This window comes from Tetrao urogallus (assembly GCF_951394365.1).
Source record: "Tetrao urogallus genome assembly, chromosome: 11".
Taxonomy (NCBI): Eukaryota; Metazoa; Chordata; class Aves; order Galliformes; family Phasianidae; genus Tetrao; species Tetrao urogallus.
The window spans coordinates 13,543,035-13,568,191 of record NC_136824.1 but is presented as its reverse complement, the minus strand read 5'-3'; the positions used below and the strand labels follow the sequence as shown (position 1 = coordinate 13,568,191).

Sequence of the window (25,157 nt, the reverse complement as noted above, 5' to 3'; positions counted from 1 at the left end):
CTTGTGACTGTTTTCAAATTTAGAGAACATTTAAAACAAATACATTCAGAATAGCCACAGAAACATAATTTTTAATGATTATTGTACTTAGTTACTCAGTGACAAATGAAATACTTTCTACTTATTTCTACTTATTTTACTTATGCTCTCCTGTAAGCATAAAACATGACTGATCTGAGATGACAGTTTATTTGTGTAGTTTATATTCCAATATGGAAAAAATGGAATTCTGTATGTTTGAATTCTTTAATTCAAAAGGACAAAAGTTTTACCATTTTCATTTATTAATGCAGTTTAAAATGATAGTAAGATTTGCTATACAGCAATTTAAAATGTAAAAATTTCAAGTGTTACACAAACAAGTAAATATGATTTTCACACGCAAGTTAACAGAACTTCTTTGTGCCACAGTGGTGAGTAGTACGTTAAGCATTATTAAATTACTATTGATTTAAATTAGTACACTATAACGGCTAAATGGCAAAGCATTTTCCAGTAAGGCATAGCTTTTTGGGGTGATGTAGTTATTTTCCTTGCCATATAGTTATAAGGAATAGCTCAAGCATTCTGTACATTGAGATGTTTTCTAGTTTTGAAAGTCATCAAATCAGAAATTCAGACTTTTTGTTGACAGTGTTGCCTATCTCAGGGTATGTTTACTGTTGAACTCCATCTGCACTATGAAATAATTTAGGAAATATTTAATGGATTTTCACTATTGATGATTCAAAGTATTTAACTGGAAATGATACTCCTTGCAAAGAGATGTATCAGTGATTATTTCAAATAGTAGCGTTTCGATTTCCAGCAAGGATTATTTCAGACTTCAACTGATTTAAAATTAACAGTTGCTGTCAATAAAGTTGCTCATTGATCACTGAGAGTAGGCTTGCATATCAGCACAGTGCCTTTCAGTTTACCATTGCATCCCAGAATTTACATTTGTTTGTATTCTCTTCATCACCTCTGAAGCCATCGGAATTTGTAGATTTGTGCTTAGTATCGCTAAGTGTTTTTAAAACATCCTGCTAGATGTGTGCTATTTTTAATATGTTTTGCTTATTAGTTAGTTTTTCTTCTTGCTCACTTTCGCTCTTGTTGCCGAAATCGATCTTCACATCTCACAAATGTTTTCTCTTGGGCTGGATAAAGGTGAATGTTGTCAATACTTTGAGAGCAAAATGTCATTCTAGGAAGAAAACAAAGCGTGTAACCAGAATAGTACTTTTAAGGGATGCTGTCTGTAAGAAATGGCTCTCTAAATACACTGTCTTTACATTTCCTGTACTCACCTTCCTCTGACATCCCAGATTACACAGAAAGAAAACAGAGCATATTATTCTTTAAAATATTGGCAAAAACTTCTGCTTCTTACAGCAAAACAGCTTCTAAATATTGTTAGATACCTGAAAATACCACCTGAACTCCACACACCATTTACCCTTTTTCCAGTTTATCCTAAATAGTGTATCAGTAGCAATTGGCTTGTTCTATGTTAATGATACAGGACTGTTGGAGAGGAATTTTTTTCTCAAGGTACAAAATCTTTTTTTTTTTTTAAAACAGCTCTCCAGTTTGCCTTGTACCACACAGTTTAATTTGTTTTGGCAGCCAGGTCAGTACTGAACAGCAGGAGATGTTGCAAAAACAAGTTTTATGTATATTTTTGGCAGGAGAGTGTGCAAAGTGCTGGGTTAGGAAGAAGTATCTACGAAACACATTTTTGGAAAGGGGAAAAAAAATACATGATCCTCCTCTGCCACCCTTTTAAATTGCCCAATTTGCGGGGATTTTTTGTTAGCATCAAGGAGCTGCAGCTCTGCCAATAAATACTGTTCCACAGGAAGTCTGCATGTGGTTGTAACTGGTGTGCTGGTAAGAAAGAGACCATAACAAGGAAAAGCACCTGAGGCTGAGCCACAGTTGCAAGCTAAGACATGATTTTCTTGTTAATTATAATGCTCAATTAAAATTTCTCAAAGGATTAAAGCAGTAGGAATAATTACAAGTTTTGTTATTTCTTCTGGCTGAAATTTCTGTCCAAATAAGCAATTTCAAAAGTGTTAATAGAATTTGCTATGTTTGGAGACCAGAACCACTCAGATCTGTGGGTCCAGTTCCAAAAAAAACAAGTGTATCTTGAAAAGCAAATAATTGAGATTTGTCTTATTTTTCCAAGTAGGATTTTGAATTTTCAAGGCCTTAAAGTTTGAATCGGTATTTATTTTGGTTTACATTTGTTTCTTTGAAATTTCTTATGGTCCTTATAGAGAGAGGTAATTAGATTCTAAAAATAAGAAATTGCTATCATTTATTACTATTGTGTAGAAAAAATGCATTGCTTGTTTGAGTTCTTCCTTGGATCTGTTTGCTCCCTCCTTCTCTGTCCTTTATTCCCAATTATCAATTGCACCGTTACCCAAGGCAGTGGTGCCTTAAATTCAGGTTAGTGTTATTAGTGAGCCAGAATATTTCCCACAATTCATTTTAGACCTGAGCACAAAAATTCTTCTCACAGGTCACTTCAAAATCATGCATTTTGATCTGAGACTAAAATTAAAAAAAAATAAAATGATAGAGGCTGCACATGGATAAACTCGGCTGGTTTGAGTACAGGGACTGGGATCATTGTGGTAGAGCTAGGAGCACCTGTTTGCTAAGTGTCTGTCTTATTACAGAAGCAGGTTCTTTTCATTGCACTTACTTTTGCTGTGTTTCCCCTGCTTTCACTCGTATTGTCTTCACTATGAGCCCTGGTCGATGAGTGCCTTTTGTCCATGGTATTATGGTTTGAAACTTGTCCCAGATATTTTTCCAAACTGCAGTTCCTTCCCATTTAAACTTGATCATTAGTAGCTCACCAATATCAGTGTCCAGTGTGATGAGAGAAGAGTAGGTTTTATTCCCATTAATTCCTTCAACTCTGCAGAAATCAAAAATAGAATAATGCTGTCTCAATTATAATGGGTTGAAGTTCATTAAAAAAATAAACTATTTCTTTGAAATCAAAGAAAGATCTGTTCCTCCCTCCAGAGAGGACATTACTGCCTCTGGCATACTCTTCCTCTAGGTGAGTGAAGTTGTGAAATACAACAACTTGCTTGGAAAAAATGGCAGAAGTTAGGAGAAGCTTGGACAGGTAGCGAAGTACCAGTGGTTTCTGAATGTAAAAGAGGTGTTCCATAATACTAACTGTGTTATGCCTTCTGTCTCCTGGAGCAAAGACTGCCTTTACTTTTGATAATGCCGACAACGTATCCATCGTGAGAAATAGCCAAATTTCTTTACCTTAATTGCAGTTGCTTCATCCCTGTGCTAGCTTGGGATGGACCAAAGTGGACAGGATACCAAATCTTAAGAGAAACTTCCAAGATTATTTGTTTTGTTTAAGAGATCCTTCATAGAAGAGTTGCATGAATAATGTAAAAATTCATAATTGTGAGGGAGTGTTGGTGAAGAGTGGACAACTGCTGGTTCGTCTCCAATTACTTGTAGTTAAACCAAGTCATTCACAGCTTGATTATCCAAGTGACATGGTAAATTAACCTTTCTTTCCTTACTTGTCCAATGACATGCAATGTCAATACTCACATTGTGATGGGCAGGTTTTTAGCATCGTCCTTAGTGCCTGTCAGAGCCATGGTAAAACTTGGGTCTATCTTCTTGCCTTGGATTTCATTTATAAAGTGGATCTTGAACTGATAGTGATAGGCTGTAGAAAGGGAGAATTTACAAAGTGATGAAATTAATGGTCGAAGAAACAATAGATTTCTCAGACATAAGACTGTCTTTCAAAGCAAGAATTTGATTGGTATTTCCATTTTATTTTAAAATGAATTTGTACAATTAAAGCATACATATATTTATCATTGACGTGTTGTATTAAAGCTTGAGGGCCCTACCGCTCTTTTTAAAAGCATTGAGGAGGGGAGGGGAGGAAGGTAACCTGGGGCAGAGTTCCCTTTATAGAGTAAAACACTCTCCCATGGGAAATGTTTTTGCTCTTCTGAAATTTAATCGTTGGAATGTCTGGCAAGCTCTGTCCAACCAGCAGAGGAATCCTTCTGACTGGGCGTGTTTACAGGTGTACAATAAAGGCTGAAGACCTTATAAGATGTTGTCAGGCTTTTTCTCTGGAAAATTTCCTTGCAAAGCAAAAGACTTCCGTTGGCTGCATAATAAAACATTGTGCTTAATACGCATCTGCTAACAATATGACTTTGTTCAATCACATTACTGTAAGAAAGATGTCATTAGTGCTTTGAGGTTTGGTGGTTTCTCCAAGAATTGTGTTTAGGAGAGTCTTTGGACTGAAGATAATGGCATGCTTCTGAGAAAGAAGAATGACTAAGGAATTGTCAGTTTTCTGATTAAAGCTGTTTGGCATTTAGAGAACTATAAAAGACAAAAACAAACAAACAAACAAACAAAAAAACACCATATAGTTAGAGGCCTTGTGTACTCAGATATTATCATCTAGTTTTGAATGTCCAACACTTACCTGTCTAGCAAGTCTACCAAAAGAAAAGATCTGGCTGTAGCCACTTAAATGTACTATGGAAAAGTTACTGTTGGGTGATAATGGCGCCTAAGAGTTTTCAACTTGACAATACCCACATGTGGTGGCTCTTCATCAACTTCTGACATCAACATCAGATCCATTATTTTCTGAAAAACTTTTTAACAATCATCACTGCATTTTATGCACCGCTTATCAGGATATGCTATTTGTAGCTCTAATTCATCACTGTTATATATTGACAAACACATAAAAATAAAACCAGACATGCAGTGACAATGGAGACATCTAAAGCAAGCCAGCTCTAAAACACTTCTGCAGTGTGGAATGTGGTTTTCCCATCTGCAAACTGCCTCCTTGCCCACAACTGTTTGGATGTTAGGGAGGAAACCCTCAGTCATTTTTATTGACAAATATCAGAAAGTACTTGGGAGAATTAATAGGTGGTGATATTTATCCTTGCAATGTGGTAAAACTGCACATGGGAAACTGTTCTGTTAAACATTACTGCAGTGTGTGTGTATATTGCATCATAAGTGCTTTTGAGTGGAAAGATGCTCAAAATCACCTGCTTCAGGCTTCACACATAATGCTACTGCTGCCCTGTCATCTTTTCCTGTATGTGCACAGATAGACCTTTGTGCAGCTGTGGGCTTCCACAGTGGAAAAAAGAAAAAAAAATACACAGCTGAAAAAGGTGCGTATTTTTGTTGCTGTTTCATAAGTTACTGTATATTGAAGTACAGTTTTCTTTTGAAAAGTTGCCACTTATCAAAAAGCAAAATGACCAGTTCTTTGCTGCCAGCCAGAAATGCAGACCTGACAAGGACAAAGTGTGCAGAAAGGCTTGTTTACAAATCACCTATTGCTATTCTGTCTTGCTCTGGGCTTTCTCTTTTTGTAAAAGTTGAGTGTTCTTATGAAGCCCGGTCTTGTGCAGTGCTTGTGATACTCAAAGAAGAAAGCTGAGCATGTTTATATAAAAACTTTGGTTGGCTCAGGGTCTCATCATGACTTTATAATTGTTACCTTCTTTGTAGCAATTGCTTTTTTATTTGTACACTCCAGAACGTAACTCGAAAAATGTCTGATTTTATGAAATGTGAAACATAATGCTGAGTTCCTTGGGTTTCCCCTCTTTGAGCTTCTCTCGTGATCTTCAAACTTTTTTTTTTTAAGAACATTACAAAGATCACTTCACACACATCCTTCCACTGGTGCTGCCTTGTTTTGGAACTGTTATGAAAGGAAATTATTGTTTGAGCATTGGTTTTTGTTTTTTTCCCACAACTGTTTCTTCTTAAAGGAAGACCATGTTGAAGCATAAAAATGCAAAAAAAAAAAGAAAAAAAAAAAAAAAAAGTGTTTAAAATCAAAATCAACACCTGTGGGATTCTATCTCCGTATCCAGGAAAGGAAACTGCACAGGGGTGTTATTTCTGTATGTGCATGTGGCAGACATGGCGTCATCAGAGCAGTGTATGTTCCCCATTCTGATGGTGGCCTGACTGTTATACAGCAAAGCAACACTGGCAACTGCACGGCCTTTAAAAATCTGTGAATCTGCTCCAGGCAGCTTCCTGTGACATTTTTAACAAGTATGAGACCCGCAGTGGGTTCAACTGCTCTGAGTGTCAGTCAGGGCTGAGCACATTTATCTCCAGTCGTGGTGTACTTCACCGCTGCATTAGTGGGAGGAATCATAGGATCTCCAAGTGAGACACTGCAGTGAGTGTCCAAACATTTACTGAACTCTGGCAGCTTGGGCTGAGCTCTGGGCAGTCTGTTCCATGCCCACCGCCCTCTGGTGAAGAACCTTTCCCTACTTCCCAGCCTGCCCGCCCCAGCAGAGCTCCATGTCACCAGAGAGCAGAGCTCAGCGCTTGGCCACCAGAGTGAGAGGACGAAAGCCTGTGCAACAGCATTGCCCTAGGTTTTGCTCCAGACCTGAAGAATCCTAAGTTACTACCAGGAGGAACACTTCCAAATGTATTTTAAAAGTACGTGAATTGTATTTTTATGGGTTTTATTCTCTGGTGTTGCAATTGAGTACCAGGCACTGCGTGTGAAGTTGCACTGTGTGACACAAGCGGGTTCTGAAGGGGATTCCTGCACCCTGGGCCTGTGCTGGAAAAGGCGGGAAACCAACTGTGCTTTCTTCTGTGGTGATTCCTCTGTCTCTCTGAATTTGGGTAGTTATTTTGTTCTCTTGATAAAATATTTTAAGGGTGATGAATCCTAGAGTAATGATCTCTTTGTTTTAGTGCCACATTCTGGCCTGTAAAAGTCCAGCTGTTCTGTTGTCCGCTGGCTGAAAAGCAATAATTTGTGTGTAGTAATAATTCATAGTAATAATTTATCTGAAGACAAACTACAGAAAAAATGTGGGTGAATTTGGAACGTGAGGCTTTACAAGCCTCCCAGAGCAGTTGTGCTGCTGCTTTGGCTTGGCTGTGTGCTGCGGATGCTGTGGCACTCGCACAGGACAGCTGTAGAAATGCCTGTCGACCCAGCGGCTCTGAGGCACAGATTTGATGTGAGGTCATCAAGGCAGCCTGGCAGGATTCCTCACTGTCTGCAAATCGATTATCCTGCAGATTTTTCTTATAAGTGAATTATCAGGATCACAAAGCCTAGACTTGTCACCACACTTCATGACATGGAGACTATAACAAACACTGCCACAAACCTTTGAAAGGCATGCGTGCTCTTGTTTTCAAAAAGAGTTTTCTACTTTTTGGGAGCCTTTCCTCCCGTATGTTGTAGCCCAGGGTGTTGCACCGGTTCTTCCTACAGCTGAGGCACAATCCTTTCTCAAAAGTGCTGATGTCGTTGCACCAGTAAGCTGTGCTTTGCTTGTCCTCGTGAAGCAGGGAGTCAATGAACAAGTGAACTGACCTCTCGTGGGCACATTTCACAGTTTGAGTGATACCTGAAAATACACAAACAGTCGTTCCTTTTTACTGCTCCAGCTACAGAGTAGTCAACTGTATATGTTACTGTGCTTCCCCCACCCCTCTTACTACTGAAATGTCACAATTTTTGTCTCAGAAAGCATACATGCAGGAACAGTATTTTTGGGATCATTCAAGACAGTTTGGCTGAACCCACATACTAATAAAACTGGATAGTTTGCTGCTTACATTTGTTAAGCCTGCCTGGCCAAGCCGGTAAGTATGAACCTTGATTACATTGTCCTGACTGATAAGTTAATCATGAAATACAGTGTGAGGCTACATGCAGCCTTTCAGATCATGCTGTACTCAAGACTACTGTCTTATTCTGAGTGGCTGAACACTGTTGACTTTTGAACGTTTATATAATGTCATATTTTGTTCTCATCAGAGTTAACAGGCTCTAATGTCAAATTTTGCCTTCAGCTACGACTGGGGGAAAAAAGTCACCAAAAATGTATGAAATACATAATATTTACTAAATACATAGATGTGCTTTAAGATGAGTGCCTTTTCTCTCCTTTTCTAAAAGGAAATTATACTTTTAAAAATTTCAAATCAAATTATAGAAGTTATTTTCTTTTGTGTAATTTGAATATACCACAGTGGACGGTTTTTACATGACTTCATTGATAAGATTTCTATGTGGTGTCGTCAATTATCTGCTAAGAAGTAAGATCTACTTCTATATAGTGTAGTGATAGCTGAGAAATGCCAAGTGAACAGCACTCTTATTTTTTTCAGTTAACAGTTCTGGCTGACACCGTGCATCAGTACCTTTATCTTCTTTCAGTACGTTGCATGATCTCTGTACATTTGTGTTTAGGTCCTTTGGAAATGGGTTGCTGTATGTATAAAACCAGCTTGGAACATTGGAAGTGAAGTCCTGGAGAGAGCATTACCCTCTGTGCAGCTGAAGGATGATGACTTGGGGAAAGGTGGATTAAGGTGAGTATTACAGCTTTGTTTGATTTGAAATAACTAATTGCACACTAGATGAATCTAGCTTAATTAAAATATTTTTTCTTGTTTCCTCTACCACCAAAATAATTACCTCTGAAAATTATTTGAAAGTTCTCGACATCAGTGTACTCATGGTCTTGTTTCAAAAGTGCTAGGCAGCTACATTTCTTATTATTCAGTGAGAATGATTTGAGCTCAGTACATGTAAAAATCTATAATCAGTTTCTAGAAAAGAAACTTCTTTGTTTATAGTGGGAGATAGTGCTCCCCATTTGATGATGTTTTAGCACCATAAGTCTATGTGGTTTCCAGAGGTAGCATAAATCCAGCTGCAGCTCTGCTGCCCTTGCTGTCCATTTGATCTTACCTGTGATCCCATATTGTGCAATGTGGTTATACACATGCATGAAGTGACAGCCAGGCTGAAAGGTGCCTCCATTGGGATAAAAATCGAAATGGGCCACAGGCTGTTTGATGCCAACACTGAGACCCATGTGCTGTTTAGTGAACGTATGAATGGCATCTACGAAGTTTGCATCATCTGGAGATAATCGGTCTGTTGGTGACATTCCTTCAAACAAGGGGCCAGCAGGGTCAAGGCCTGCAACAAAAGCAAACGATCCAATTGTGATATAGTATAGATGGGCTTTTCTTATACTGTTTTGAGAAAAAAATGTCTGATAAATATTTAACAACATACAGCACTGGAAATTTACAAGGTCTTTCACTGACAGAAACAATGCTAAGAACACTTGTACTGCAGAGGGTACATGGATACACCAAAAGGCAAATAGAGATGTAATAAACAGTAACTGCTATACACACAAGGACACAGGCTGAGATAGATATGTTTGTTATAGGTAAGCCAAGCTCACTACTGTTTTGTCTTTTGAGAAATGTTTACTTAATTCTGTTCTTTGATACTCTAGAGGTCATGCGTTTCAGAGGTCCTTTTGAAAACAGCAGTCCTACAACAAAGTTGACTTTTAGCCTACATTTGAGACTTGTAATTTCTACAGCTTCACTTCACAGAATCAGATGCTCTGTATAATAATATTCAAATTACTGCAGTACTCAGAAAAATAATATTCCAGTTATGTATGTTGTTTTTAATTCGCTGGGTGCTTTTGTATAATACCCTTCTTGGGAACTGATTGCTGGAAAAATACTTATTCCATAGTTTAAAGCTGCTGTTTAGCTTGGAGAATGAGCTTCTAAAACTTTAAAATTCTAAAGTCTTTTTACCTGTAATTCTTCCAATCTTGTTTGTACCACTGATGTAACTACCAGCAAACCCTGAAACATGAGCTCCCAGGCTGTACCCAATTAGATGAACATCACTCCTGGAAAACTGAATGGATTCCTGGAAGGTAACAGCAGTTTGATTTAGATGCAGAAAATGCAACATGTAAACTAGTAAAATGCTTAACCACAAACAAGGAATACTGCGAGTTGTAACTCAAGAAATTTGTGTGTTGATGCTGAAGGTGATATAAAGTGCTTGTATCATGCACTAAATTTCTTTGCTGGTTGAGTGTTATTCCTTGCCTCCTTTGTTTGCATCAGGAAAATGCCATCCATCTGGGCACTTGGACTTTTGTGATATGCTCAGGAAAAACCATCAACTGAAATAGTAGGGGTTCTGTTACTGTTTGTTGGAAGTGATGCAAATGTGTGTAAGTGGTGACTCTGGCTCTCCTTCTTGCCTGTTCTTCCTAGAAGGGAATGTTGTCTAGTAACTTCTAGCCCTGCCATTTCTGTTGAAAGCCCTTTAGGAGTATTGGCTGCAAATCTTTCTGCTCTGCTGCTTGTTTTCCTTCTGCCACAGATCCCACCATAGTTAAATTGATGTATTCAAAAATTCATTGTGAGGTGCAGAGATAAAATTTCACTTCCAATTAGGTAGCTTGAATTATTACTGGAGATAGCCGAAATAAGAGTTACACAGGGTGCATAGTTTATATGTGTAATTTTCTTTCCAGTGTTTTGCCTTCTGCTTTTTCTAAAACAGTTCTGGAGACAAGCAATCCCTTGCGAACTCCTCTATAATGTTTCCATTCAAGTGGCTGCAGGTATAGCTAAACTGCTGTAAGGGACAGCCACTTGTTTGTACCTAGTGGGAGTTTTGATGAGTAGTCACTTCATTAGCATGGCTCCGCACTCATTACTGCCCTTGATCATGTGTATCTGTCCTCTTAAAACTCCCTTTAAACTTTGGATCACCAAGCAATTATTTTAGACTAATCTTTGGGAAACAGAGGAAAAACAAACAAACAAAAAAAACCAACAGACATGATGTCATGCTTGAACTCTGAGTTAAGGATAGATCACAGACCCGTTTTGCTGAACTAGCCACTTGCAAATGATCATGTGCCTGCTTTGAAAGTACAGGACTCTTGCTCTGACTTTCTTTTACTGACTGAGTTCTGAACTTGAAATACTGTTGAGTAGTTTAACAGTTCAGAGAACATCAGCTGTCTGCACAAGTGGGAATTGAAAAACTGAGTGAGCGTGAAATGATCTCACCTCTAAAGACACATGGAAGTATTCTGATAAAAAAAGACCACTTGCTTTTTTTCTCTTACATGGTAAAGATTTTTATGAAATCATGTGAAAATGAACGGAAGAAAATTACAGGATATTAGAGAAACTGAATTGATTGAAATGAATAAGCATTAACCAGTTGGTATTTATATCTTACCTCCAGCCATTCCACAAAGTCTGCTATCTCCTGTCCTATGTAGCGTGTATTCTGTACAGCAATGGGATAGTGCTGGTGAGCAAATGTAAGCCAATCTGCAATGATCACATTAAGTTGTTTATGCTGAGACTTCAGAGCCGCTGCCATTTTCCAAATCCAACTTTCTAAAATCCCATCCACCTGTTTAGATTAAAACAAACAAACAAAAAAATTAAAGATGTAATCTTAAGAGAAACCAGCGTCTACCAAGTATTTTGTATGAGAAGCTCAGGGAAATGTAAGCCGTAACACGAACCAGGAGGGCTAGTGCAGGTAACTAAGATTTTTGAGGCTGCCAGCATGTTTCATTGCCAAGAATCCTTGATTTTTGGTGGACAAAAAAATCAAGAACATATATAAGTATTTTAGGTATGTGATCTCTTATCACTGAAATGATTACTGATTAAAGAGAGATGGAAGTGTCCCAAAAGTTTGATCTTTTTCAAGAGCAGCTGTCCGTGTAAATTTATACTGAAAGGAAAGGGGAAGAAAGCTGCAATGCCACAGACCTGTGCATGTTTGCCTTTTACAGCCATTCCATTTTGAAATCTCTTTTTTCCCTCTCTTTTCTGGCTCTTTTTTCAAGGACTGCATCACACTTTCTGTATTAGCATCTATGACTGCTCCCAATTTGATGGACCAGAATTACTATTTAGTATTTCATATTTAGAATGAGCTAGTTGTACTTATTTCCTAAATAACAGAACGTCCTAATCTCTTCTGGCCATTTGACAGAATTTGGAAGTCTCGGGTTTGGGTTTCCATTCATGCTTCTCTGAGAGCATAATACTTCTGCACTATAAATGAATGTGAATCTTGAATATTGACAGCAGCAGCCTCAGATCCATAATTTCTCTTTTAGAAGAGCATAGATTTTGAACACCCTTGCATGTGGGAGTCTTAGCTAATGTAATCTAGGGCAACATTCCATCTCTGCTGTTCTGTGTTGTAAGAGTTACATGTATAAGGGTGTTGCTCAAGGTTTCTCTGATTGTATGTTTGCAGTGGCAGAAGGAAGGTGTATTTTGCCTCTCATTTGGTGATACTCATTCTAAGAGAATCAGGTATCTGTTCAAATTAGATGACTTCTTATCCTGCCTTATCTTTTGTTTCTTTTTCAACAGAGAAGCTGATAAAATTTCACTCTAGCATAGAAATTCTATGCAATTGAGCAATTTTTTTTTAAATGTTTTTCTCTTTTTTAATCATGTAATTGGAAGCAGTTCAGTGATAATTCACCGACTTTTCAACTGAAAAAAGCTTATAGAGAAGTTCTCTCTGCAGGTGTACCTGTGAGAAAGATGTGGGCAGTTTGTGTGCAGTTCTTTTCAAGAAGCCTGTAAATACCTGGCAGTGAATGTACCAGAGGAATGAAACCTAATATTCAGTCCTCCAGAGGCATAGCTCTTTAATTCTGCTGCTTGTTCTAACTCTGCTGGCTTTAAACCAGGACTGAAACTAATTCCCGGCATGGGATTCCCATAGGAAAATTGTTTCTCGAGCATTGCTTCAGAATCTCAGTGGAGAATTGCCACTTTTCATTTTTAGCTGTGATTGCCACCATCTTTGAGATCCTAGTTTTAATTCTGAAGTGCTTTTGGCACTAGCGTAATGAGGAGGAAAGTATATCAAATCAGATGTATTAAATCAGATTGAATTAAAAATAAAATGTGTGTTCATACCGACCAGCCATGGACTATCATCACGAGAGGAAGAGAGGCATTGAAACTGCATTTGTCAAGAGTCTCCAACTGATTAAACAAAATCTGACATGCTCCTCCAGTTGTGTCTGTATAGAGTTGAAATTTGGTTTCTAAGCTTTGCTGATCTTTCTTTGTTCTAGAGTGCTGACTCTGTGATCCCAGTGCCTCTGAAATGAAATTCATAGTAAGTCACAATAGTATGGAATCTAAAACCTGAAGAAGTTACTATAAGATAGCTTATAAGACACAGTAAACTGTTAAGATCAAAACTCTATCTGTGTATAATTGTTACCTACTCCAGGTGGGCCTAAGCTCTGCATTTTGTATAAAAAAAAAAAAAAAAAAAAAAAAAAAAAAAGATTTATAATTTCAAAGCTTGAGTTAATATAGATGTGCATCTGAATCCATCTATTTATGCAATAACAATTAATTTCTAGATGACATAATGAATGATTCTTTCTCCCTAAAAGGATTTGATGAAATATTCTGGTTGTAAAACTTTAAAAAAATTCTTTAGTTGAAGTAGCTTGGTACACATAGAGCAGCCTTTTCAGGAATGTCTATTATGTGCCTGGGATGGTATCTGTTCTTAAGAAAGGAGTGGCAGAGTGAACTGTGGTCTCATCAACATTATGAATTGAGAAGGAAAAAAACACTGAATATCAAGAGATTGCTGACAAATGGGGTATAATAAAATGGAAGCTTACAAGAAGCGCAGTGTGATAAGCAAGTGTGGTGTCTCTTTCTGATAAAACTTCAGACTTTTATGCTGTTTATCTTAAAATTATCCAGATAATAAATTTATTAAATATAGAATGAATGAGAATTAGAGGAAGAAATGTCAGGATGTGATGAACCAGACAGATGAGAGGCTACAGATCTTTGAGAAGGAAGCTTTTAAAGCGGGGAGGGTGTTCTCCCTGGGGATTATTTCTTGGCTAATTGTAGTGTAGTGCTTTAATGTAAGAAGCCATCAGGAAAGGTACAAAACTGACAAACGTTAGAAGGCATTTGCTGATACTGCAGAGACCACAAAGTTAAATAGTAACAGCTTGAGGGCCTTGAAAATAAGGCAGTGGAAGCAGGTAGAAATCTCAAATTATGAAGCACAAGGTCATACAGCTGATATGGATGGCTGTGTAACTACAGCTCAGAAATTGGAAGCAACAAAAGGGTAAAAAGACAATGGTAATAAATAGCAAAACTGACCTAGTCATTGCTGTGATTTGGCTCTGAGAAAGGAAAATGTTACTCCAAGATGCATTAAAGCGATGCCTTTGATACAAAGAAAGAATGTTCGTGCCAATAATACTTAATAATTTAGTAGCAGCAAAGGGAACAGTGTACATAGCTCTTATTACCACCTTTAGGTCATACCAATTCAAGCTGCAACAGTTGCTCAACAGCACCTTTGAAATGGTCCCAGAGGAATTCAGTGCCTTCAATGTAGGTCTGTGCTCACTGCAACTTCTATGCTCACAGAGGCTTTTGGAATGCATCTAAAATCATAACATATTCTTTTCCATATTATATCTACAAATACATCTTGATACATTCTACAACAGTGTTCCATTTTTAGCACAAAGAGGAAAACAAAGATTATTTAACTTCTCTTCTATTACATGTGTGCTTTCTTTGGTTTATTCCTCATTTTCATGTTCTCCCAATGCCTGTTACAGTGCTGACACTTTGTTGCTCTATTGTTTGCACATATTTCAGAAAACAATCATGAATAGCTGTTTTCTTTATATATCCACTGTGAGAATGTTTAGTGTTGTTTTTAACTTGCCAGTAAGTCTAAGAGAGGGAGTTAAAAATATAGTTTGAACTTTGTGGCTTTCAAATGTGAAAATTTCCAATGGAATCTGTTGTATCATTAGACAACTGCATCAAATTATTAATCCATGTAATGACTTGGAGAAGAAATCGCATCTCAAAGTTTGGCACCTTACAACACTCTTGCTAAAAATGTCGTGCTAGTGACTGAGAGACATGATCAAAGGCAACTGCAAAGTTTCATAGGCAAGCCTGCAAAAATTGCAAAACAAAACTGCTGAATATTTTCCAGTGCTCACTGCAGCTGAGTTTGGAAGATTTTTTGGCAAATTACCTCTTAGCCAGGTGAGTTGGTGGCCGACTTGTAGAATCATGGAATGGCTTGGGTTGGAAGGGACCTTAAGATTAAACTTCCCCGCTGTGGGCAAGGCTGCCACCCACCAGCACGTCCAGGGATGAGGCAGCCACAGCTTCTCTGGGCCGCCTGTTCAGCACCTTACTACACTCTGAGTAAAAAATTTCCTCCTAATATCTAAACTGAATTTACCCTCTTTTAGTTTAAAGCCTTTTCCCCTTGTCCTGCCACTAACAAGCTATGGAAAAAGTTGGTCTCCCTCATTCTCTTGTTCTCTGTAGATCTTAGTTCAGCGTGAATCCTTCAGAGAGGCAGTACGATGTGGTCACGTTGGTCCGTATGCTAACATAAATTACCTTCATGCAGAACAGCATAAAAATGACATGAAATTTCATGACTTCTTGGTACCCTGGAGGAAGCTCATCCTTTCTTAATTTGTGTTAATGATGTGTCTATGCATCAGTAAGAGATGCAGTAAGACTATTTTTGTAAATACCACTTAATTGTAGTATAGTAAAGTTTCATCATAATTGTTTTGATTTTAGTTTTGGCATATGAACCAAAACAACTGTGACTTGCTTTGTTTGCTTGGTTGGTTTGCTGAGAAGTAAAACCAGAAGACTGATTCTGAGCTTAACAAAATCAACCATTTCTATCTTCTTGAATTTAAAAAATAAAAGGGAACATATTCGTTCTCCAACTTAAAAAAAAAAAAAAAAAAAAAAAAAAAAAAAAAAAAAAAAAAAAAAGTGAACTGAAGTATATTAATCAATAAGCCTGTAAGGCAGTTGTGGCAAAAAGCAGGAAAACCAGATCACAAAGAAGCCAGCAATGATTCCATGTTCAGAATTCAGCTCCTGATTCCAGGCTGATGCCACGTGCAGAACAGTGCACACAGTCTTGCTCTCCTCCCTTGAAAATGATGGAGAAGGATGCACCACCCACATCCACACAACTATTAACTGCATACATTATTTATGGGGTAACAAATATGCTGTCCTCCCAGTTTCCTCACCTAAAGTAAAGCACTTCTAAATGTGAATGTTTAAGTGCTACTTGTGCAATCCATAATTGCTAAATTGAAATTAGTACCTCAAGGGTTTCATCTGACCTAATCTGAATTCTATGAGCCCAAATACTGGGAAATCATTACAACATTAATCTTTCCAGGAATACTTTGGGCTAACACATAATATGGATCTCAAATTGTTTCTATAATTAAATGCTGACAACAACAACAAAAATAAATCTCCATCTGTTACCTAATGCAAACTTTGATAGTTTCAAGTGATATTTAGAAGTAGGTAGATGTAGGGGAAGAAAATACTTGCAATATTTTTTAGTCACACACTTCATGTTCATTTGACCTTTTATTTCCTGCAGCCCTTTTTTCCAGTACTGTTTTCTCTCCCTTTGTGGAAGTGCTTGTTTGCAAATATGTGCATGACTAAATTCTTGGCCAGAGTTTCTGCCAAAATAATCAGATGCCTGATTTGGAGCTTGCATTTCCTTGATATTAAAGGCAAAAAGAAGAAATGGTCTCAAACTGCCTGGATGAAATATAGTCATACAACACTATCGGAGAAGATGGCAAATGAATAAAGACAAATGTGAAACAAAGTAGATTAGGACAGGAAATGTAAGAACTAAAAGTGATATGATATGGAGATCTATAAAATCATACACTGGATGGAAGAAATAGAGAAGGGATCAGTTAGTCTCTTCTAGTACAAGACGTGGGGGTCGTTTTGATAGCAAAAGTTGAAGCAGTTCTCCGCAAGACATGTACTGAGGAATTCCCTGCCAGCTGTGATGTAGCACTTATGGAAGGTCAGTTGGAACATGCAAGTGTCTACGTAAGAGAAATCCACTGAGGATTACTAAATGGATTGACAATGCCATTTACTCAGAAGATCCTTGCGAAAGAATGGTGACTGTGACAGTATATAGGGAAAGCATTACATGTATATGTAAACTTTTCCTGTTCAGGAAGCATCAGCTTTTGGCCACAGCAGCAAATGAATGAACTAGGTGAACCTTCAGTGTCATCCACTACAGCTGGTGTACTGTTTGATGTAGGATATGGCATTGTAGGATATGAAAGCATTTTCCTGTCCAGTTCCAGTAAAATCCAAGTCCTAAAACCAGAGAAAGTAGACAGGAGGATTCAAACTGCACGTGTATCTTGCTTATAACTTTATGGTTCAGAACATTTTCTTCAGTTTTATTTCTGAGGAACCAAGAAAAAAATCTCTATTACCTATATGCATTTTCCTTGCTGCTATTTCTTGTGTACTGACGCTATCATGAGAGGAGTAAACTGAGTAGTGGCGGGGGAATAGGCAGCTTAGCAAAAGATTATACATTTTTAGAGTTTTATTTTTAGGGAGCTGTACTGGAAGTGAGAGTTCATTTTCTGCTTATGGCCTTGCTTTTTTTGCTGTGTGATCCTGCAGTGAAATCACTTGTCTTGTGCCAACTTGCTATGTCAGAAATTCAGCATAATTTCTGGATCACAGCATTAGGTAGGACAAGGAGAAATGAAATGTGCGCAGCATAAATGCGGAAAGATCAGAAAAAAATAATTAGGAACTTGAAATAATTAGAAAATAGAGGCAACAGAATCTTTAAAATATTAGCAAAGAAAGACATTATAGATTGAAACTCACAGGGCTGTGAGTCCAGATCAGTTTAGTATATCCTACCTCCATTCCCTGCAAGGTGGAAAGCAGAGCTAGCTGCAGAGCCAGGCTGGGAGGTGCAGGCAATGTATTCATATGCACAACCAGTCTTGTCTGCACAGGAAAGTCGGTGAAATGTTATTTACTTCTGAATTTTTGGTATCAGCTACTCTCAGAAAGCACCCTCGTGAATATTTATGCTTGGCACCTTTGTGATACTCTGAATAAGAAAAACTGTTCTGGAGTTTGCAGAAAGGCAGTGGGAAATAAAGAGGGCAGTGGTGCATGGACAACGATTGAGAGTTGCATGGAAAGGAAAGAAAGAGCAGAATTTGGATGAGTTTTAGCCTTAGGACAGAAGTAACAATCAGAAGGAGATGACACATCAACACTGGCAGCACGTTGGTTAAGTGAGAGAGTCTGCCCACAGCTTGACTGTAACTAAATCCCAGAGTAAGTGGACTTTGTTCATTCCAGCAAATAGGTCTAAGCATCCAAAGCCCTCAGTCTAAGAATGGTGACCTGGCAGCTGATCCCAAGGCATTTTTGTACTTCCAAGATATCTGTATTTAAAAGAAATGATGGGAGAATTGTAAAGAGTTCTCGGGAGTTGTGTTTTGCTTTCATCATCCTCTCCTCCCTTACTTCTTTCCTATTCTCTTGCCTCTCAGATATGATGATCCTCTTTTTTTTCATTGTGCCCTTTGATGTTTTTATACAGCATAGTTTTGCTTTACTTTTGCAGTTTTTGTCTGAACGAGAATCCTATTTTTGCAGCACATAGAAGCTGTAGCTTTGAGAATCACTAGCTGTGTTCATCTAAACAGGAGTTTGATGCTTTCACTGGTATGGTATTTAAACACTTCTAAACATCATTTTTAGTGTATCCTGAATTTCTCCAAACACGTATTTTATAATGAAGGCATGCAGTTCTTCTGAAACTTCTGCTGTGCACGTGTTTTATAAAAGTATCTTCATCCAGTAATGTCTAGAAGTGAGACTCCTTATCAAAAATTGTCTGGAATTATTTTTATTTCAAAAAGGATCCTTTATCCATGCATTATGGAGCAATTTTAAGTAGATTTTGCCTGGTGAACTTTTGTTAGGGATTTTTTTGTTGCTGTCATACAATATTTATTATGATTTTCTGTGTATAGATGATCTTATGATCATTGTTACCATGTGAGCTGTAGTTCACAATCTTCTGCAGTGTTTCTGCTCAGCACTCTAGTACTACTTTCTTCTCTTTTATTAAGAGTGATCTCACAGTGGTGTACTGTGAAGATCTGTTAGCATACGTTTGGGCTCAGCAAGCATTACTAAAATCTATCCCAAAACAATTGGGAAAATGAACAAATATATAAACTACATCTGTTGTTTGAAAGCTTGCAATAGAAAAAGTTCCAGATCCAAAAAAGTGTCTCCCAACAATGTGCCTGAAGTAGATGCTGTCAGCAGAAGAATCTGAAAGCCAGGACAGACAGAAAGAAGGTTCTGCAGGGATGCTTATGTTACCATGATGCTTTTGGTGTATGAGCAGAGAGTTCAGGACTCCCAGTCAGACAAAGCTGCTTTTTCCCCTCTTAACAAGTTTCTGAGAATAAGTACACTTTGAACAGAAGTACCATTTTCCATATGACACTTTTCCTACTTGGAAGGGGTTTTGTTTTATAAATGTTTTCCACGTTGGAAATGGAATGCAGACTGTCTACATTCATCAGCTGTTCTTGTTCATTTTCTCCAGAATCCTTCAGTCTTCATGAACATACAAATATGAAAAGAAAAAATGTTTCCCTTCAGTTTCTTTGGTCTTTGCTTGTGATATTTCACTGGGGAGAAGTTTACTGAACCAAATAAACTGAACCACGAAGGAGCTGCTGACATACTTCTCATGCTATTGGATTTGCTGCTGGATGGCTAACGAAACTGCCCTGTGTTCTGTCACCAGGAGCTGTGCTACAGGGCAGCACAGTGGAAGTGTACTGAAGCCAGGTTTGTTTTGCCTAAGCAAATTGGATCCAACAAACATGGAAAATATTAGTTTTTATTTTAAATTGTTAGATTTGTGGGCTTGGTAAATTGGATTTATGAAATTTTTCCAAAAGAAGTTCCTATTTTACTTACTGAAATCTCATCTTCCAGAAGTGGAAATTTAAGAATTTCGATTGCGGCATTTGCTGGGATGAAAATAGAAAAATCCTCTGTAACAGAAAAATCCTCTGTTAAAGGTGAGGATGGGATCATTAAACAATGGACATATTAAATCTGACAGCCCGGAAAGCACAAACAAAGAATTAAGAGTTCAGTTGCCAGATGGTGAAAAATAAGTTTTTCATAGTTGATCACGCAGCAGCAAGGCTAACAAAGAGCCTGCAGATTTCCTTTTGAAATCGGTGGGAGCTGGGAGCACTTGGTGCCTTTCATGGGTTGTGACTGGTTTGGGGGCTTTCACCTCAGGAGCTCCCTGAGCCTGCCTAGTGCTCTATAAACTTTAGTCCCCTTACAGCTTTGCCTGCTGACGTAGCTTCTGAGCATTATTACTGTTCACAGGTTTTAGATCTCTGCGTTCTTTCATGTCCAAGAAGTGATATGAACTGCACAGTACATGTATACATATGGTATTAGTGAATTACAACTGCTTTGCTGGAAATCAGATGACAGTCAGCTGGCTAAGTATTGGATCTCAGCATGTGGAAGCTACCCTGTAAGACTGACATAAGGAGTTATCTCACTGTGGGCTCATCCCTTCTACGACAAATGTTGAATTTGATCATGTTGAGTTTGGTTCCGTAGTAAGTAGAATGATTCACCAAGTTTGCATGTAGCCTGGGTATAGCTTAGAAGAGAAAGGACAGTAAATCACCAAATTGAATTAGCACACAGAGCCTTGAGTAAGTGCATCATGTGAGATGACACCGCTTAAAGCACTGCATGCTGACCACCTGAACCTGGATGGTTTTATCCAAGGTACATCCCAGCTAATTATCTGCATGTACCTTGCACCCAGGTAGTTAGCAGTATTTGGGAAATAAGCAGTGGGGTGTGCTTGTGGATAAGACATTAGCTGGTTGGTGAAGTTACTAATTTAATTTCCTTGTTTGTCGCAGACAAGGTTAGTCTCTGTAACCTCTGCTTTGTGCTCTGCCTCTTCAGTGTTACAAACCAGTCACCTTTGGGAATAACTCAGATAACATGAAGATAAATATCATAATAATTCCTGTGTTTTCTAATGTGTATTAGAAAAAATCAGGTAGTGCTGATAGCTATTACTCAGTTTAACAGACAACAGCAGTAAAGAATAAATCTGCTGGTAAAGGACATAGGCTTATGGAAGATAGCTTTCAAAAAACAAACAAACAGCAAAAAAAACGAAACACTTTGTTGCTTACACTTTACTACAAGAGAAAGAAAGCTGTTGTTTGATGTCCAGATTCTATGATCTGCAGTGCTTCTAAGTGAGTCACCTTCCCACCAAAGGGTAACACATTAGCTAGCTGGAAAAAGTCAGGACAACATCCGTAATTAAATACCTGGTAGCCTTGTACAGCTGTTTTGCAGTGGTTTAGGAATGTAGAAAGAAAAGAGATTTTTTCAATTTCAAGTATTGCAGTTAGTTTAAAACTGAAATTGATGTGCTTGTGGTGTGTTGCTTTTAAGTGTAAATGCTTAGATTAAGACTATCAAAGGGCTGGAGCACCTCTCCTATGAAGAAAGGCTGAAGGAGCCGGAGACTAACTGGATGGATTAGCTCCGTTAGTGACTGGAGCTACTTAAAAAACAACAACAACAAAAGCAAGAAGATGTTACTGAGAGTGGAGACACTGAGAATTAGAAATTATTACTTGTAGAGGTACTAGTGGTGGATGCTTTTCTGTTGGTGAGGATCCCTGCTGAGATTTGCTGGGCGGGGCAGTATGCTGCTTTGGTGCCTGGATGTGCACCGTCATACTTTGTAGGGAAATAACTCACTGCAGTTTTAGTGAGACACACGCAGTACTGGTTAAGCTGCCACTGCTGCCAAGGCATGGTCCTGGGAATTGTACATCCATGGAGGTTACAGCAGAGAACTCAGAGGTCCTACGGCCCCGTTCCTGAGCAGTGCTGCTGTGACTCTCACGCTCATCTCATTCAGTTCACTCACCAATGTGAAAACTCACTTTTCACATCACCCTTGATTAGCTTGCAGACTTAGCAAGCTGAAATTACACACGCTGAAGTCAGATAAGTATGTCATCAGACAACGTAGGAAAGAAATGAGATCACAGAATCAATTGGATATTTACTCCCTGAAACTCTGCATTAGAAACTCCAAAGAGAAGCATGACAGAAATTTAAAACAGAAGTTGCCTAAAGACTTGTATAAAGCATTTATGTCTTCCAACAGCAATGATTATTTAAAAATTTACATTTCCATTTGTGCATGATTATTCTGTTAAAAATATCAACATAGCCAGCTCAAATCTCCTGTACTTATCTATTAGCATAAGAAAAAGTATCTTTCAAAGCACTTGGAAAGTTGATTTTATAACCCCTGTCTTCAGTTGACGGGCACAAAATACGTAGGCTCAAAACTTATGAATTCTTCACACAATTACAAGTCATGTTTGGCTTCATGGAAGTAGCTGAGAAAACCCAGTGAAACAGCTGGAATCACATTCCTCTTTAATGCTTTAGAGGGGACATAGCAGAACAAAAACTTCTTATGAGTTCAATGTGGGGGAAATAACGGTTTGTTATCAATCAAGAAATCGCAGTCTCTAATATTTAGTTGCCCAGAAGAGAGATCAGTGTGTCAGCTGCTCGGCCAGATAGCCATTTTTGCTACTTGGTAAGTAGCCGCCCTTGCTGAACATGGCTAATGTACAATAAGGACTAGAACAGTGTTAGAATGATGCATCTTTCCAACCATTCTGTGTGAACTATAGGTGTGCCAAAGGTGTAGGTGAAGTACTAAGGAGCATGGTGAGCAATATTGGTGGTAGGTGGACAGTTGGACTAGGTGGTCTGAAAAGTCTTTTCCAATCATCATGATTTTATGATTCTGTTCTATGATTCTAAGGTGTGTAATAAGAATTATCATACAATCAATCATAAGAATGGCTGTGTGAGTAAAATCCCAATGGCTACTCTATACGCCCATGCCCAGTTAGCTGCATTCAGACATGCAAGAAAAAGGGAGGCTGAACCAGGGGCCTGATCCTGTAAAACTGTGGGTAGAAACAGGGGTACTCCAGAGGGTATGGCAACAACTGGACGCAGTTGCAGATCAGAGTATCATAAAGTTCTCTGTAAATGCAAGGTCGTAAGGTCTGAAAAGGAGGAGCCATAAATGTGCAAACATGGAGATTATCCCTCTGTGCAGAATGGAATTTCTGCCTAAGAATTCAATTTTGCATTGCCCTCATAACTGCTATAGTCTCTCAAAAGATGCTTTTCCATATTGTGCATAGGTGGTGTTTATAGCACTAAGTCATGCTCCTGATTCGACTTGGCATGTCTAGAATCTGTCATATTTTGTAGGGCAAAGAAAGAGGGACTGCTATTCATATGTAGAATTAAAGACTCAAAATGGGAGACATATCTTCTTATATCTTCTTATAAAACAGTACATCTTCCTTAAAAGATCTCCTTTTCCAGAATGACTTTTTGCTATATTTAAATTCACTTTGCAGAAAAAACACAACCTTTCTGGTTGCTTGGTTTTTGTTTTTGTCTTGTAACAATAGACACAAAGCTATTTGGATGCAGAGTCTCCTTTATATGTAAAGATCTGAACAAGATTCAGAGCACGTAACTGCTCTGGAATACCAGTACTTAAGGAGCATATATGATAGGGGACGCACATGCTCAACTGCATCCATCTATCTGTGCCAGCAAAGAGGTTACCACCTCCAGCTTTTTATTACCTCCCACCAGACAGAGATTACCATCCTTAAGTCCTGTTGTCAGTAGGCATAGGCTACTGCCTATGTCATAGTCGTAGTCATAGGCTTCACTGCCTATTTGTTGCAAGCAAAATAAGATAGACAGCCTCAAATCACGTGTTTTAACTGTTTATAATAACCTAATTTATTTTGCTTGAAGCAAACTAGGGGATGCTTACTTGAACTGATGGACTGTATGTGTTAGATAAAATGGTAGCTTTTGGGAAATGATGAATAGCTGGGAGAGGGCTATAGGCAGTTACCTTTGGCTTGAAAAAGGATGCTTGTTCACAGCATGAGACACACATGCAGTGAATCAATAACTTCCAGAAGACCACTGCAGAGAATTTTTTATTTTTTTGATTTTTGAAACGTACGTCAGATAAATTGGTTTGTATGTAACACTCTCAATCCTACTGTGAATATTAGAGTCTTTTCTCTGTAGTATGGAGATACGGAAATTATACAGCTACAAATAGAGCCTATGCATTATACTGTCATATTCTCAGCAAGCAACATATAAATTTCTGTAGCCAAAAATAATTTTGAATTTTTCCCTTTTGTTAAGCTACAGAAAGCTCTGTAATTATCTCAGTGTGCTCTTTTGTCTCTGTAAACCTTCATTTGTTTCATCTCTAGTATCCAACTTGGTAGCACAGTCAAAAGGTTACACGGATAAACATAATCATTTGCTTCTGTCATACCTGAAACACCGAGTAGATTAATTTACTCACTTTGCTATTTGTCCTTATATCTGAGTTCAGCTTAGAGTCCTCAGAGCTGAATTTTTATTAAAAAAAAAAAAGTATAATAATCTATCATAGTTTACGTGGACAAGTCGCAGATGGTAATGCTATAATGCACATAGAACACATCATCTTGCTTTCTTTATCCAGTTCAGAACATAATTCCCTTTTTCCTTTAGTGTATCTCTGTAGAGCTGTGCTAATATCCAGCAAACATTCAAGTTGGTTACTTCATCATTTGAAAAAAAAAAAAATGCTGAGTTTAATATTTGCTTTACAAAACACTATGGCCTTTGATTGTATTGAGCTGTTTTATATAGACTCAGCAAATCCTCAAATATCCAACTGAAATCTTCCCTCTCCTGTTCTAAAGCAACTAAACAGACCAGTGGGTTTTGTCCGAAAGGAAGCTGTGCATGCTACTCCAAGTAGGAAATCCATTCTGTCACTGATGTGAGTTCTAGACTCCAGTCTCCCCTCAATGACCTCACATATGGAAAACACATAAAAGTTTTAAAATCAGCTCTGCTTGCTTTTTCATTATAGTTGATTATGACAAGAGAAGTGATGTCAGTTTGAGGATTGTTTTTTAAGCTGGAATGATGTCAGTGTTTCAATGTCAGCTGCACCTTGATATTGAAATAGACAAAATATGTTGATATGAGATCCCAGACAAACCAGAGAAGCTGCTCTGTCAGCATGGCCTTTGTCCATTGCAGAGCCAGCTTCAGCCAAGTTTGTTCCTGTCTGCCTTTGGGCTTAAAATGGCATTTCTCTTCTGGTACAAAACAAACAA

The 25,157-nt window shown here is 38.1% G+C and overlaps 1 protein-coding gene across 1 annotated transcript in view; it reads right to left on the bottom strand.

Moving 5' to 3' along the window:
• Window positions 1-1,083: 1,083 nt before the first annotated feature.
• The window catches only part of LIPC (lipase C, hepatic type), a gene marked incomplete at its 3' end in the record, with an annotated part of 38,311 nt that continues 14,237 nt past the window's right edge, over window positions 1,084-25,157 (bottom strand). The window contains exons 2-9 of the mRNA XM_079540988.1: window positions 12,859-13,046; window positions 11,138-11,317; window positions 9,682-9,799; window positions 8,804-9,037; window positions 7,209-7,451; window positions 3,592-3,712; window positions 2,705-2,923; window positions 1,084-1,189 (exon numbers count right to left, since the gene is read on the bottom strand). Of these exons, the coding sequence (XP_079397114.1) occupies window positions 1,084-1,189; window positions 2,705-2,923; window positions 3,592-3,712; window positions 7,209-7,451; window positions 8,804-9,037; window positions 9,682-9,799; window positions 11,138-11,317; window positions 12,859-13,046 (1,409 nt within the window). The remainder of the gene's footprint in view (window positions 1,190-2,704; window positions 2,924-3,591; window positions 3,713-7,208; window positions 7,452-8,803; window positions 9,038-9,681; window positions 9,800-11,137; window positions 11,318-12,858; window positions 13,047-25,157) is intronic.